Genomic DNA, 17,112 nt, shown 5'->3' on the forward strand with positions numbered 1-17,112 from the left:
TTGTGCATTTCTAGACACAATTAAGACTTGATTTCCAAGGGAGTTGTCAAGTCCAGTAATGCGGTCATAACTGTATGGTTTCGGGGTAATCAAACTTTCGACGTGCGGTCCAAGTCCGATACGGAGTTTCGGTGTGCTCCCGAGAGCAACCGGGTTTAGGGATGGATTCTAGATTTCAGGATAATGTAGCGTCAATGATTCTGCATGGTTTGGGTCTTGCAGATCATATTTAAAGTGATTAGTGTTAATTTCATAAGTACTCTAGTTTAACACTTACTAATATTAACCTAATTTCTAAAGGTATCGGTCCTGGGTGATTTTTGTCTGACGTGGTACTCAGGTCCCTGTACGGATTTTTTCGAGACGTTACAATTTATCTCACTGATCCACGTCTGTCTTCATGCAGCTCAGCCACTTCAGTAGCTTCTTATCTTGAATCTCCATGATGACCTATTTTGGAGACGTGTTGAGAGGGGTGTATGAGCTGAACTTACTTTTAGGCCTTCTACTTGGCCTTTGACTTTGTGAGGAACCTTCATTAGATCTCCTTTTGCTTGGTTAGTGTGGGGTTTCCTCCTTTCGCTTCCTGTCTTTAGATGAATGTTCCGAGCCTTGGACATTTTTCCGCGAGCTAAAAAACTCATTGGCGTTAGTATACTTCTGAGCTCGATTTATGAGATCATTTAGAGTGGTCGGGGGGTTCTTCCCTATTGAGAAGAGGAACCTCCCGTCTTTAATTCCGCTGATCATTGCGGTTAAAGCCATCTTGTCAGAGTAATCGTCGACCTTCAAAGCCTCCTGGTTGAATCGAGAAATGTAGTCCTTTAATGACTATTCGCTTTTCTGTTTGAGGGTGAGTAAATGAGTTGACATCTTTCGACTCTTCTTCCCGACAATAAACTGTGTCAAGAAAGATCTACTGAGCTCAGCGAACGTGATAATTGACTTCGGCTTGAGTTGTCAGTACTAGCTTATCGCAGCCCCTGTGAGGGTTTTAGAGAATGCTCTGCACATCATTACCTCTGAGGCCAACTGGATCTGCATCCAAGAGCAATAAGACTCCATATGTTTTGTCGGGTCCCCGAAACCCGAATATTGAATAATGGGAGGCATCCTGAACCTTGAAGGCATTGCTATGTCCATGATTTCCTTAGTAAACGTGAGCTTGGTCTCCTCCATCATTGCTTCTACTATAGTTGGAGCTTGCGTCTGCTAATCCCGATGCATGCCCTTGATCTGGTTTCGAAGTTCTTCAAGCTGAGCTTCCCATGGGTCTCTGTTCTCATCAATAGTTCACAAGGTGCCTTGACCTCGGGCGTTCTGCCCCTTCTCCTCCTTTCCGACTCATGACGGAGGTCAGTTGGGGCTAACGCCGAGGTCCTGGATACATACGTCGGTGCCTGGGTTACTGCATTTTGTGTGTGAGTTGGGGCCCGAGTTAACATACCCCAGGATGCTCCTACTTGCGAACCCACGGGAATGGGTCGCTCTGCTGCCACTGGAGCGAGCTCCCCTAGATCAGGGGGTAGCTGCTGTCTTGCCATCTGCTGCCTCATTTGGCTGATCTCGTTGACAAATGTCTGCACTTGGCTCTACAGCGCATGGTACTTACCTCCTTGGCTCCGAGTTCGTTGAGACGGTCCTCTTGGAATTGATTCAGTATGGAGTACAGAAGATGAGTGTCGTTGTCCAGTGGGCTCGGGTTCTACCACTACTACTGGGAGCGCTTTCTTCTTTCCCTTAGTCATTTCTGGTAAAATTACAAAGACTTTTTATCTGTTTCCCACAAACAGCGCCAAAATGTTGATGCAAAAATCTAGCTCATCCTCGCCGAGTTCTGAGCACTAGCGCCGAGCCCTGTATGCCTGCACAAGGGAAGGACAAAGGAGACCCTAGCTAGTGCAGGGGACAATCCGACGCCTAAGTCAGGCAAGGAATCTGGGGTTTAAGTAGTGTAGAGGGGTTTCGAGTGATAGATTTTGCTTACCTGTTCTTGTGGTTTGATTCTTATTTATACCTTTCAATTGGAGTGAACGTGTCCATCATTCTCAGCACGATCTTGACCTCTAACCACGAACGATGTGCATGCTGATGTTGGTAGTTATTCTGAAATCGTGTGCCGACAGTTACTCATTGTGCGTTATTGGAGATGATTCCCTAGTATGATTGTAGGTCATGTCTCTATCCGAGCCTACCTTTTGGCTTTAACAATCATGCTCCTGCTACCCAAATTGATAAGTAGGTTTAACGTTGGCACTAAGAGCCGGGGCTGACTCTAAGCTCATTTTGGGCAGGCGGGTTAATGCCGAGCTAAGTATCGGTTCGATGAGCCCTACTACTCGATGAGATCGTTCACTCAACCGTACTACGACTTCTTCAGGTGGAATCGGCTTTAGATTTTACCATAACAGTTCCTATTTACTGTAGATAGTCTGAGTTGTTATTGAGGTTTAGCTTTTAAATGTTTGGTGCCTCATTAATGGAGGGGATTCTACGTATACAACATGCGAGTTCGACGTTGTGCATTAGACTATTCCAACCTAGGAGGATCACGGATTGCGGCCTTCACTGTCGGTATCCAGCTAAGAGCGTGCAGGGTCTCTGAGTGGTCACTGTGATGGATGGGTTTTATCTACACCGTCCATCTATTTTTTCATATCATTTCGGGAAATAGGCCCAAAACTGAGGCAGATCGATCCAAGACACAGTTGGACCACAAGATGGCGATTAATCTCTTATTGTTAAAAACTTCTCGGGGTCCTGTTCCATAAAATACCTCAGGCCAAATGGATATACGGTGTGGATAAAGCCCATACATCATGGTGGACACTCAGACACCCTAACCGCTCCTGCAGCTGGAACGGGCAGAGTAGCGTGCAATCCGCGTTCGTCCGGGAGACCTTCATGACTCTCGCTTTCATTGCCCGCGGTCGTCTAACGTCTAAACCTCGCAAAAGTCTCAGGAAATTCTCTAACCTTGACTCTCAATTCTCTTACACGGCTCAAAAGGAGAGTTGCTTTGATGCTATACTAAACACACGGACGCGGATTTCCCGCGAAAGGCTTTCGCAGGAAGTTTCTGCGCCGGTATAGTAGGCTCACGGTGATGTTTGAGAGAAATCCACTCGGTCTATCCATTTTTTTCATATCATTTTAGGACAGCATACCAAAAATCAGATAGATGTAACACTCAAAGCAGCCACTGTTTCATCGTACAAGAGGAAACAATGGAGATTCAGTGCCCGCTGTTGAAATATGTTGAAGTTTTATATGTTTTCACTTCACGACCTTATAAATGGTTTGAATGGCATATAAACATCATGGTGAAGCATAGTAAGGTTTTAGGCAACTCTGTTCCCAATTTTCCCTCATTTATGGCTGCCTTTAGCTTTTGCGGGAAATCTGCCTCCTAAAACAACTAAAGTATGTGGGCCCACCATGATGTATATGCCAAATTCAATCCGTCAATCACATTCAATCATCAATGTTAGGCTCTTAGGCCAAATGTCATCTGATCCATATCTCAGATGGGCCAGACCACATGATACATTAGGCCAAACATACGTTTGTGTGTGGGGAAGCATGGTGTGTATCTTTCAGATAACCCGTTAATCAGGCGTAACACATGAAGATGAAGAGAAGATAAGAAAATTTTAGATGGTAGAAGTTTTAAGAGAAATTTTACGTCTTTCCCATCAGTGTGGGCTATGTGAGTTGTTAATCAGACTTAGCTTCTGTACGTACGGTCCAAATAAGGATTCTTGCCTGATGGACAGAGTGGATTTGACGTATACAACACGCGAACTCTACATTGCTTGGGTGCTTCAAGCCTGGAGCTTAGACAAATCCGGTCTATGAGACTAACGTGTGTCCCGCTTTTGCAAGAACCTAACAAGCTTCTCATGACACTGACGTGAGTCTCGCTTTCATTGCTACCGGTCAGACACGAAAAGTCATCCGCGACCCAGCAAATACTCTCTAGCATCTGAATTCCCTCGAGTACCCCCTCAAAGGGGTACCAAGCTGTGAGATCCAAGCCTTCTATCAGATAGGCTCCATAGCTTAAATGTGCCTGACCTGAAAATTCAGGCTGGTCCACTTACCACATGGGACACTTTTTAGAAAATGAGGCTGGTCCGCTGACCAGCCGGGACAGTACTATTTATAAAATCAGGCTGGTCCACGTAAGGTCAGGTTTTAATTTTGTTAAAGTGCCGCCCGTGGTTGGGTGATCCAAACCATTGATGTGTTGATCGCTTGATCCCGTGCTAGATGGCGGATTGCCAAAATGAAAATCGTATGTGTAGAATAGTTGGCCTCTTTCAGGTGAATGTGAACATTTTTGGTGCTCTCTACAGCAGTGAGGCCCATCGTATCAACGGTTTAACTCAGTAGCAACTCTTCGTTGGTAGGCCCAGAACGGTATAATTCCTCGTTGGGCCAGCGATCAGGACAAAGGAATTGAAATCCTCTAACACACCTGCTGTACTAAAACACCCGAGCTTCACAGGGCCTCCGGGTTTTGCGTGTGAAATCCACTCTGTCCATCAGGTGCACCCTTGTATTTAGCTTTAAGGGCCAAAAATTATCTGAATCTACAACTCATGTGGGCCACACAAAAGGGAACAATGGGCAGGGGACACGGATCATAGGTTTTACTGTGGGGGTGTGTATTCCAATGCAACACGCTAATAGACTGTTCAAAAATCAAGAAGATCTACATCTCTCAGTCGGGACACACCTCTTGTACTTACAGGTTTTTTACACGTGATCTACACTGTTTCCGTTGTTGCGGCCATCATGATTTTTTGTATAATGATTGGCCTCAAAGAGCTTGGGTGTTTTACCCGCTGCCTACAATTCGGTGTTGCAGGGGATTCTGGTTCAAGACAGCTCGCCAATGTAAACGCGAGGTTCATCCCACTCCAGTCGCCAACGTAAAACGCAAGTTGGCGAGTTTCATTCCACTATAAAATGGAAGCATCCTCTCCTAACCCAAACACAAATCCACAGCACTAGCAACGGAGATCCAAACATGTTCCCAAAGAAATCCCTTCTCTCTTTCCTCTTCTTACTACTAATAGCTTCCTCCAATGAATCATCGTCCCCAGCATCTGAGGAAGCAAAAGCTCTACTCAAATGGAAAGCCAGTCTATCTCAAACAGAGGCTCTCCGTTCATGGTCCTTATTCCCCATTTCCAACGCTTCTGCCGCCCGACAGAGCTCTCCATGCAACTGGACCCGAATCACATGCGATCGCTTACGAAGTGTAGTAGGTATAAACCTGCGGAATACGAGCTTACAAGGTACTCTTGATAATTTGAGCTTCTCTTCATTTCCCAACCTCGTCCACCTCATTCTCAACCAAAACTTACTCCGTGGAACCATTCCAACCCAGATCGGTTCTCTTTCAAAGCTCATCCTCCTTGATTTGTCTGCAAATAAACTGTCAGGTGCCTTGCCTCTTTCACTAGCTAATCTTACTAGCATTCTAGAGCTCCACCTTTCTAATAACATGATAACTGGTGTAATATCCCCTCATTTCTTCACCAATTGGACCAGACTCACCTCCCTTGACATCCATAACAATCAACTCACCGGACAAGTTCCGTCAAGAATTAGCCTGCTGAGAAATCTCAGCTACTTAGACCTCTCCGATAATCTGATAGTTGGCTCGATACCTCCAGAAATAGGAACACTTAAGCATCTCCACACCCTAAGATTGCACAGAAACGATCTCACAGGTGTCATCCCTCCATCTCTGTGTAATATGAGCCAGCTGAAGTTTCTGTACCTCTTTGAAAACAGACTTTCGGGCCCTGTCCCTCAGGAAATAGGAAATTTGAGGAATCTGATATACATGCTCATGGGTGGTAACCTTCTAAACGGTCCAATCCCTCAAGAATTAGGAAAACTAAAGAATTTTGAGCATCTAGACTTGTCCTATAACCTTCTAACTGGTTCCTTACCCTACACTTTAGGAAATCTAACCGAACTTCGCTTCTTATACCTTTGTGGAAATCAGATTTCTGGACAGATCTCTCAAGAAATCAGCAATCTTAAGAATCTGTACCATCTACAAATATGTAGTAATCAGCTTAGTGGTCCAATTCCTCCGTCTATCAGCAATTTGAGTAGCCTAGAATCACTTGTTCTGTTTCATAATCAGTTATCTGGTTCAGTACCTCAAGAGATATCAAATCTAACACGTTTGCAGAGGTTCTTTTTGGGTGGCAACAGCTTCTCTGGCCACCTACCTCAAGTATGCCAAGGCGTATCACTCACACACTTCAATATGGAAAACAACCATTTCACCGGTCCCATCCCTGAAAGCCTGAGAAATTGCAACACCTTAACAAGAGTTCGGCTTGAACATAATCAGCTCACAGGAAATTTATCCCAAGTCTTCGGAGTATATCCTGATTTATGGTACATTGACCTGAGTTATAATAGATTGAATGGTGAGCTCTCTCCAAATTGGGGAGAATGTCGAAATCTACAACTGCTAAAAATCTCCAACAACAATATCACTGGTACAATTCCATGGCAGATTGGGCAGCTAAGTCAGCTGCGGGAACTCGACCTGTCCTCAAACAACCTACAAGGAACGATTCCTAGTAGCCTGGAGAGTTTGTCCATGCTTTACAAGTTGAGTTTACAAAATAACAGACTATCTGGTTGGGTACCGGGTGAAATTGGAAAACTATCCAATTTGGAGATTCTTGACCTATCAAAGAACAAGCTGAGTGGGCTGATACCACAGCAACTGGGGGACTGCTCCAAATTGCGGTATTTGAGCATGAGTGAGAATTATTTGAATGGAAGCATTCCGTTTCAGATTGGTAATCTAAGAGGCCTACAGATAACCTTGGATCTCAGCTGTAACTTACTTTCGGGAGAGATAACCCAACAACTTGGGAAACTGCAAATGTTGGAAAAGCTAAATCTCTCCCACAATTCACTCTCCGGTTCCATCCCATCGTCTTTCAAAGAGATGATTAGTTTAAATTTCTTCGACTTTTCTTACAATGATTTGGAGGGCCCTCTACCTGACGGCAAAGCCTTCCGTCTGGCTCCGTTAGAGGCATTCATTGAAAATAAAGGTCTATGCGGTGAAGTAAAAGGTATGCTACCATGTAATTCCTCTTCCATACACCCTGTTGGTGGCAGGAAAGATCCGAAGTTTGTGATCATTGTCGTTATTCCTATTGTGGCAGCATTATTTCTTCTATTTGTATTTGCCATCATTTGCTCCATTTTTCTTAAGAGAACAAGAAATGCAGGGATTGGGGGTGTAGAAGTGAACAATGGAAATCTATTTGCAATATGCAATTTTGACGGAAAGATTGCATATGAAGACATCATCAGGGCAACAGAGGATTTCAGCGATAAATATTGCATTGGGGTGGGAGGCCACGGGAAAGTTTATAAAGCAGATCTGTTCACAGGTCAGGTAGTAGCTGTAAAAAAACTTCATTCGTCCCAGGGTGGTGAGCAAGTTGATCAAAGAAGCTTTAGAAATGAGATACAAGCACTAACAGAAATTCGACATCGCAATATCGTGAAGTTCTATGGTTTCTGTTCGCATGCTCGGTGCTCATTTCTGGTGTACGAATACATGGAGAGGGGAAGCTTGGCTAGCATCCTCAGCAGCAGTGAAGGAGCTGTAGAATTGGATTGGGTGAAGAGAATCAAGGTTATTAGAGGAATAGCCCATGCATTATCATACATGCACCACGATCGCACCCCTTCTATAGTGCATCGGGACTTATCGAGCAACAACATTTTGTTGGATTTGGAATTTGAGGCCTGTATCTCTGACTTCGGCACTGCTAGACTCCTAAAACCCGATTCGTCCAACTGGTCTGCACTTGCGGGTACTTGCGGATATGTCGCTCCAGGTATGGTAGTTGATAGTAATAGTTGATGTTGCTGAAATTTTCTTATTATGTCAGACAATATTATGGAATGTGGAATGTCTAAAAGAATACTTATAAGTGTTAAAGATCACTGAAAACGTTGTTTTTATTTCAATTGTTACTTGCAATGCTTAATTATCATCATTTTCCTACTTGTCTATGGAGAAAATGTTTTTAAGTCACATTTTATTTAAAATATTTAAATTTCGTTTACTCTTTTATTCTCATTTCATGCAAGGATATGCCAACTTTAAAATTTAATTTCATAAATGGTAAAAGGACTTCCTCTTAATAAATTTAATGACCTATAGTAAATCAAATTTGGAAAATTTTTGAAACAAATTTGCTTCGTCTGTATTTGTATTGTAGTTTCTATGTTTTCCTTAACAATTATAATATCATCTATTCAAAACAAACTTTATGAATAGATATATTCATGAAGAGAAGAAGCTAGAGCATTGCATGCCAATGAATAAAGCGTGTAGAAGGAAACATGATCTTCCTTATTTTCTATTCTTACAGAGCTTGCATACACAATGAGGGTGACTGAGAAATGCGATGTATATAGCTTTGGAGTTGTATCACTTGAAGTCATTATGGGAAGGCATCCTGGGGATCTCTTATCATCCTGGGCATCATCAGGTGGCCAAGATACATTGTTGATGGATGTGTTAGACCAACGCCTCCCGCCTCCCACGCCTAAAGACATGAAGGATGTGATTTGTGCAGCAATGTTGGCACTTGCATGCTTACGTGCCAATCCTCAATCTCGGCCTACCATGCAACACGCTTCGCAGGAGCTATCTACAGGCAGGGCTTCTCTTCCTGAGGCTTTGCATACTGTTACATTGTCTCAACTGTCGGATATCCAGGTATGATTGATTAAATAGAAGGAGATTATAGATTAGAAATGGAAAAAACCAGAATATGGTAGAGTCATCTCTCCACAGTACACAAGAAGGGATATGTATGAATCATAAATTACTCATGTTTTAGAAAGCACACCAATTAGACAATCCTTTCCATCACATTTCTCCATTTTTCTTGGTCAGTTTTTTTTTCCATTAATTACTTTGATAAACTTTTGAACATTAACTCTCTTGTTTTTTTATTCCTAAGAGCCATTGAGATATATTGATTTAAAAATAGATAAAAACAGCTAGACAGGGGAAGGCATCAACCTACCCCTTAAAGGACAGATGTTCGGCCTTTAATGTCTTCATCTCACACCTTTTTTAAGGCATTCTTTTAGTTGGTTAGGAAATAGCATATTTGTATAATTAGAAAAACGATGCATACAAAAGTAGGGACAACTAGATGGACCGACCTAATTGATTTATTACCCTGAAACTCATAAGATGGTGAGTTGATTCTCCTATAGTAATTCCACAAGCACCACTGTATCATATTATCCGCCAACATCTAAATCAGTTCTCGACCACTCAATTTTTGTACATGCAGCAGATAGATAGGAAATCTGAATTGTTCATCTCTTAGGCCCTGTTGTGGATGGGCTATATACCAAAACAAACGCAAGCACAAGGAAGCTTCTGGTTGGATAAATTGTGCCTCATGAATATGATAATTTATTGGATCTTTTCTATGTAATCCTCAGAAATCTTTCAATCAGTAGCTGGAGAACTTACTTTAAGGTGCTATGCAGCCGTGGGTAGGCCTGAGAAATGAATAGATCAGATCTCATACATGTGCACCAAATAAAAGGAGAGTTTTTGATAAATTAATAACTCGTAAGTTCTTGTTTTCACCAGATGTTTTATCTGCGTGAGAAAATCAGCTTGCTTTTTGGCATGGTGTGAAGATTCATTCGCATGTACTAATTATATATAATTACCGTTTGTCTGAGGGGTATGGCCCTAATGATGTCTATGTGAAATCCAAACCATGCATCCTGTGCGCCTCCTCGTGATCACCATACATCAAAAAAAAATACACCCAGACCCAAAACTCATGTGGGGCACCGCAGGGAGCAATGTACCAATCATTCCTAACACATTTATATATTGACAAGGTTTAGCCCACCTTGGTTTTGTAATACTTCCAATTTTGGTTTGTTTCATACCGGTGAAAGCATACCCGGTGTGTGGGTTGGATGACATATATAACAAAGGATACTCACATTCTCTCTGGAAGTTTCTATGGTGTTAATTCATGATTCAAATTGGGTGACTACTTCAGATTGGTCATGAATCAATGAACATCTGACGGAACTTTAAAATGTATATTTTCTGACTGCATGCCTATTGAAACCGATGTAGAGCAGGTCTAAGATGCATCCTTAGCATGACTGGACCAAAAGAAGCTCAAACGATAATGGAAGTAGTCTATCAGAATTGGACCCCGTCCTATGCAGGTCATGACGTAACTGGATATTAAGCATGTTTATTTTGAAGAAATTCATACCAAATATGGAGAAATTGTCGTTCGAAGTTTTGATCGTAAAAGAGCACTTTTGATCTGGGCATCATCACAAAATACATCGATCTTTATGTAGCAGCGCATCCATGATCATTCAAACCATGCAATGGATCGTTGACGACTGTTTCGCAAGGAAATTCATGGCTTGAGGGTTAAAATCAAGACTAGGAATTTTTTATGATTTTTTATAATTTCCATTATCTTTGTATTTCCCTATTTTTAGAGTTTTAGAATATTTGTATTTTTAGAAGCCGCGTGCAATAATGCCAGGAATGTTCCAATAAGATTTTATAAACATTTCTATTTTTGACAAAATTAACCTTTTGGGAGATTTTGTTAGTTTAGGTGGGTCATTCATGTTAGTGATGTAATTGAGCAATCTTATGTTACCATTTAATAAAAATACTCAAATTTTCTCTCCTACTTCTTGTGGAATCAAGAACTCAGCCTTGTGGATTCAAGGTCTTGATTACTTTAGAAAGATTATGATCTTCTTTGTTGCTATTTCACGTTCTTCCCTACATCACTTGGTATCAACGTAAGACTTTTTCTCAACTCCATAGCATCTAATAATGGTTCGAGTAACAACCACATAAATGGTGCTCCATAAAATGATCCTAAGATGATTACGGCATTTGAAGCTTTCCTGTGAAAGAATCTACAACCATACGAAGACTACAAGCAATAATTGACCATTTGATGGAGGCCTTAGGGCAAACTCGTGTTAATAATGAGGAGCATCCTAAGATTGGTGATGGAGCTCATGATTGTTAAGTTTGAGGTGCAATACTGGTGATAAATTGTAGGTGTTGAGGGTCAAATATTGTATATCAGACTTCAGTTATTACCTGGATTTACGAACATGGTACTATTTAATGACCCAATTTAACCGTACGTATTTGTGCTGCAATGTATATTTACGAGCTTGGACTGAAACAGGGTGCTAAAAGCATGGATTTAACACTCAGAATTCACCAAGGGAAGGACCCCAGGGGACTGAGATCGATGGATTTACATGCCAAAAATCTGAGAAAATCGAGAAACTAAAGCTCAAGTGGCCTGAAAGACGTCAAGAATGCAAGATCACTTGGTTTCCACCATCCGTTCGGTTCAAAACTTCATACATGGCTTGAGGACCACAAATTAACCGTACACAAAGAATTTCAGCTCCCGGATCCCTGTGAAAGTGACCCATCTGACAGATCATCTACAAAGACAGTGATATGAGGCCCACCTGATATCTGGATATTCTTCAATTTTGGTCTCAACCACTAAATCTATAAGAGGAAAGGAATGAGCAGAGAGGATTGATCATATACATCAATATGGGACCCACAAGTTCATTGCACGTGTACAGCGTACGTTACTCCCGCATCGCACCAGACTGTCAAGACCTGTCAAATGCCTTGGACCCGTCTCCTTCTCCTTCTCCAGCGCGGACAACCAGTGTACGCACCTGCGCCCGGCGGTTTTGCCTTGTGGGCCACCATTCCACCTCAATGTTCTAATCAGAACCGTCCATTAGAGTCCCAAGGTCTCTATTATGACAACCTAGGTGACAAAATTCCATGAACATTGAAAATAGGTTCTCAAACCATGTAAACGCAGGTTAGACGGTCGAAAGATCCAGTAGGTGGACCACCACGGTTTTGATCTAAAACTGATCAGTACTGACCGGTTTCTCATGAGGAATATAATGGACGGATCTGATTTTATGTAATATTCCCATAGTTTCCCCACTGATCATCACACTTCCGTGTAATCCGAAGCAGAGAGGGGAAATCATAAACAGGGGCTTGCATTGGATTCTTGTGGCCCACAAACATCATCTAAATGAATGATCCGATCCGACCAGTGGGTCCAGGGAATTATTTCAACAAGAACCATGGTGTTCTTGTGTAACCATGCATAAGAACGAGATCGGAAGATGGGAGGAAAAGACGCCACATTGATTGATAATGCGGCCCACCTAAGATTTGGATTCATCCCAGATTTTGTCTCATGGTCTAAACCGATCCTAAAAATCCATTAAACAGCTCTGATCTTCAAAATAACCACTGTAAATGGGCCCCATCAACACCAGCGCCAAACGTGGAACCGGCCCTGTTTCGCAGCCGACAGGTGAGATGATCTTGCAGCCCATCACCTATGGTCGGATGAAAGATCTCATCCGTCTAGATGAAAGCTGAGGCAGATTCGACTGGCTGCAAGAAGACGGTTGGCCAAATGGACGGCCAACCAGCGACAAACACGGGACACGTGCAAAACTCTTGTGGAGTTAAAAACAGGGAACGGTGTTGTTTTTGGATTGGGATTGCGTAAGCTAGGTCGGTGGCCGACCTAGCTGCCTTCTTTTACTTATATAAAAGAAAGAGGGAATGTGAGATCATCATCCGGGATCCAGGGATCGAAGGAACTGGCAGCCGTGAAGGCCGAGAAAGAAAGAGAGATATATTAGAGTTTGTTTTTCTTTTAGTTTAAGATGTTTAGCCTTACCATGTCTATGCTCGGCTAAATCTCTTAGCTAGGGCTAAGAGGTGAAGCTTGTAGTGTAATTGTGGTGGCTTTGCTTTGATTCATGGCTATTGAACTCTTATGGATTCTAGTTTGATTATTAAAGAATATTTTTAGTTTTTAATGGTTGACTGTGACTCAAATTACAATAGATCTGCAATAGCTTCGAGCATGTTCTTTTCATTATGAGATTATGAACTTAGAAGGCCCTTTTGTTTGCCATCGTCTCATGAAACTCTTCCTAACCTTCACAATTCTCTTATGATTAGCTGTGAGATTGGTAAATTGTTGTTGTTTACATAGTCTCCTGGGCATGGTTAGGTGACGGAATCACTTCCAAATTTTCGTCATTCTTATCTATTGATGATTAGATCCATGAGATGTTCAGAGATCTGACAAATCTCTTCCTACCAATTGGATAGGATAGTACTCTAATTCCAGTTGTGTCCTTGAATCATTGCTAGATAGCTTCCCAATTGCCACAAGTGGATCCTTGGCACCCTAGTTTTTCACCTTTAAATTTACAAGTTTAAGATAAATATTTCATCATTATTCCCTCAATTACATTCGATTTAGATTTCATCTTAGTTTAGTTCTAGTTCTATTTAGTTTCAGATTAGTGCAGGTTTCAATCCCTTGGGATTCGACCCCGGTCTTACCGAGTTTATTACTACATCACAACCCTATACTTGGAGAATGAACAGCAAGTAACCACCTGATATTGGTGAATTTAGCAATGAGGAAATTGATGATATAATTCTTCAAGGAGAAGAACGAAAATGCACTAGACAAGAGTGAGATAGAGAATACAATATTAAGGTTGACCTCCTTAACTTTATGACCAACTTCACATCAAGGACTTCATCGATTGGCTTCTTAAAGTTGAACGATTTTTAAACTATATGGAGATTCTCGATGAGAAATAGGTCAAGCTCATGACCTATAAGTTGAGAAGTGGAGCCTTGGCTTGGTGGAAATAACTCAAATTTCCACAGACCAAGTAGATGAAAGCGTCCATTTGTACATGGCAGTAAATGAAACAGTTGATTTAGACATGATTCTTGTCAATCGACTATGACCATGTAATATTGTTCTAGTAATATCAAAATTGTCAGCAAGGTAGCCGATTCATAAGAAACTACATAGAGAAATTACATCGCATGTCCACGACAAAAGATTTAGATAAGACTGAGTCAGAATAAGTCAACAGATTCACCAGTGGATTAAATAAGATGATACAAGATTGGGTCTAAATGTAACCTAACTGGACAATTAATGAGGAAATCAAATTGACTACCCGAGTGAAAAAAAAAATGCAAAACAAAATGATTATTATTGAACATTCACACAATGCAATGCAATGCAATCTCATGGGAAGGATCCTTGGGAGGGGGGGTCCTCATCCTCCTCTAATCGTGAACCCAAACAACATTTTGGGTTTTATAAGAAATAACATTGTATGAAAACTTGCAATCTTCTTGCCCTACCAACCAGACTCATAAGATAAATGGGTCAGGTCTAGGGTCTATACACTGAGCCCCAAACATAAAATATATGGGTCCATTTTTATTTTTTTTAACTTAGACCTAACCAAACCTAAACCAATTTTAATAGATTGTGTGATTGGGTGTAGAGCCACATTTCTGCCCAGAAGGGGTCCAGGCCCCCTGGACCTGACCCATTTGCACCCTCAGTCCTAAGAGCACCGGTGCATTTGGTTTTAGTTTACCATTGTAATATTATAGTTAAAAATGTCAAAAGTATTTAAATTATTTAACAAAATACACTTTGTCGGTCATTGGATATGCTTGGGATTTGTTTTATTTTTGGTCCACATTCGACTGGCCCACTAGATCATGAGAACTGGTCTTTCTTTGGCTAGAGCTTCTAAGGTGGGGCCATTTTACTCCTTAGCCATTATAAATAGATGACGCCAAAGATTCAAAACTTCTGTGAACCCCGAAAGGGTTTCAATGGCAAACGCTAAATCCCCCACTACTTTTTTCAATGTGGTCCACTTGATCGGTAGATCTGTTTTATCTTTTGCCTTACGATAAGCTCAAAAAATAGATGGACAGTTTGGATATAACACATAACTCATGATAGGACCCACAGAACTTATTGATGTCAATACACTAGTTATATAGCTGGTGTGTGGTTAGAGCTGGGCAAACCTGACCAGATCTGACCAAGTCTGACCCGATTCGAGCCAAACCGACGGCCTGGATGGGTCAGGTTCGAGCAGGATCAGGTAGATCCAACTATTAATTCAGTCAAGGTCGGGTCAAAGTTAAATCGGACCACACCGAACCGAAATCCAATCCATTTGGAACTGACGATTCGGACCGAATCTATAATTACTATTTTTCCCTTAACTATATATATATATATATATATATATATATATATTCTCTTTCTTCTTTTTTAACCTTTTACCCTACCCTCCCTCTTTACGCGAACGCCCGCCGCCCCGAACCCTAAATCCTCAAAACCTCTCTACCCTACCCTCCCTCATGGTTTGTTTACATGATTTCCAAGAACACTGTCGTGCAAGAAAAGATCACCCGAGAGGTAAAAGAAGCAACACATGCACAAGATTCATCATCCATTGATCAATTCACCATAAGCATGAGGGAAGAAGCACTCAACAAGGTGCACTATCTCCATGCAACTCTAACTGAGACTCTCAGACTCTATCCTCTAGTTCCAGTGGTAGGTTTCACTATAATCTGCTAAGATACATGCCATAGCCTCTTGGGTCGTGCCAGATCTGGGACATCTGTCAAGCAAGTCCCACCAAGAATATCAATCTGCAGTCTGAAAATCAGCCTGGTTTAATTACCAATTGGTACGACGTGTATGAAAAGGATGATGATGGTTAAAAAAGACTAACCAAATGTTTCACATTGGAAGCAAACATGGCCCACCTAAGACAAGATTAGCCCGATTTTCAGGCCCAGATCAAACAAACACATCTTACATTTGCATGTGGGTAATCACAAGTAGCCATGGCAGAGTTAAATCGTTGCATCTTATCACATATAAAAATGGACCGATCCGAATCTGGCATAATCTGAATCGATTCAGGCCAGTATGGGTTAGGATCGGATCGAGTCAGATGACCCGGACTTGGTCCCAGATCGGACCGAGTTTGTGTCAGGCCATGCAGAACTCGGATCGAGACGAGTTAGACCCAATCCGATTCGACTCAGTCCGATGCCCAACTCTATGTGTGGTACACTAGCCAATCCACTTCCCATGTGGAAGTCTCGAGTTCAGAAGTTGATTGGCTGGTGTACCATACACCAACTATATAACTGGTGTAGGCACGTGTCGTTGGAAGACCAGTGCTGACGTTCCTCGAGCTCAAGTTGTACTAATGGTTCAAAGGGGATCAAAGTTACATGGCCCCACAGTGATGTATTTTTATATCCACACTGTTCATCCATTTTTTAAAATCATTTTAGAGCATTATCCAAAAAATAATCATATCCAAAGATCAACTGGATCACACCACAAATATCAGCGGGGTAATGATTTTCACCATTAAAAAATTTGTAGGGCCCACCGTAATGTTTATTTTCCATCCAATCTGTTCATAAGGTCACAAGGACCTGGATGAAGAGGAAAAACAAATTTCATATTGATCGAAAACTTCTATGACCCCTAAAAAGGTTTCAAGGTAGACGTTCAATCCCTCACTGATTTTTTCAATGTGGTCCACTTAAAAGTTAGATTTGTCTTATTTTTCATCTCAAGCCTTAAGATGAGCTCGACAAATGGATGGACGATTTGGATATAACACATACCTCATGATTAGACCCACAAAACTTGCTGACATCAATACACCCGTTATATAGCCGGTGTGTGGTACACTAGCTAATCCGCTTCCCTCGAGTTCCCACCAAAAAAGAGAGTTATTTTGATACTCCACTAGAGTGTGATAGTTCTTGTGCATGCAACACATGTCATGTATTTAAATTGAAGTTAACATTGAAAATCATAGGATACACCAGACGTAGGTAAGAACGCAGATTGACAATTGTTTGTTGAATTTAGACCGTTCAATATTTTTATTTTTATTTTTATTGTCCATTAAGTATCCATATGGTGTTCTCTCAGGGGTGGGTTTCTGTCTCCCTTCCCCTCTTTCTTCCTCTTTTCCTGAGGCTTTCTTTTGTAGGTGATGATGGCTGACATGGAATACCGCTGCTTTGTTGGAGGGCTCGCATGGACTACCGAG

The 17,112-nt window shown here is 41.6% G+C and overlaps 1 protein-coding gene across 5 annotated transcripts in view; it reads left to right on the forward strand.

Moving 5' to 3' along the window:
- Positions 1-4,959: 4,959 nt before the first annotated feature.
- The window catches only part of LOC131240608 (probable leucine-rich repeat receptor-like protein kinase At1g35710), a 76,037-nt gene continuing 63,884 nt past the window's right edge, over positions 4,960-17,112 (forward strand). For 3 of the 5 annotated variants that reach the window (XM_058238920.1, XM_058238916.1, XM_058238917.1), the window contains exons 1-2: positions 4,960-7,901; positions 8,442-8,791. In XM_058238920.1, coding sequence (XP_058094903.1) covers positions 5,036-7,901; positions 8,442-8,791 — 3,216 coding nt within the window. In that variant the 5' untranslated portion in view covers positions 4,960-5,035. Of the gene's footprint in view, positions 7,902-8,441; positions 8,792-10,195; positions 10,617-17,112 lie in introns of those variants that run through there. The other 2 variants (XM_058238918.1, XM_058238919.1) reach the window with 2 other exon arrangements.

The sequence above is a fragment of the Magnolia sinica genome, chromosome 3 (assembly GCF_029962835.1).
Source record: "Magnolia sinica isolate HGM2019 chromosome 3, MsV1, whole genome shotgun sequence".
In the NCBI taxonomy this organism is placed as follows: domain Eukaryota; kingdom Viridiplantae; phylum Streptophyta; class Magnoliopsida; order Magnoliales; family Magnoliaceae; genus Magnolia; species Magnolia sinica.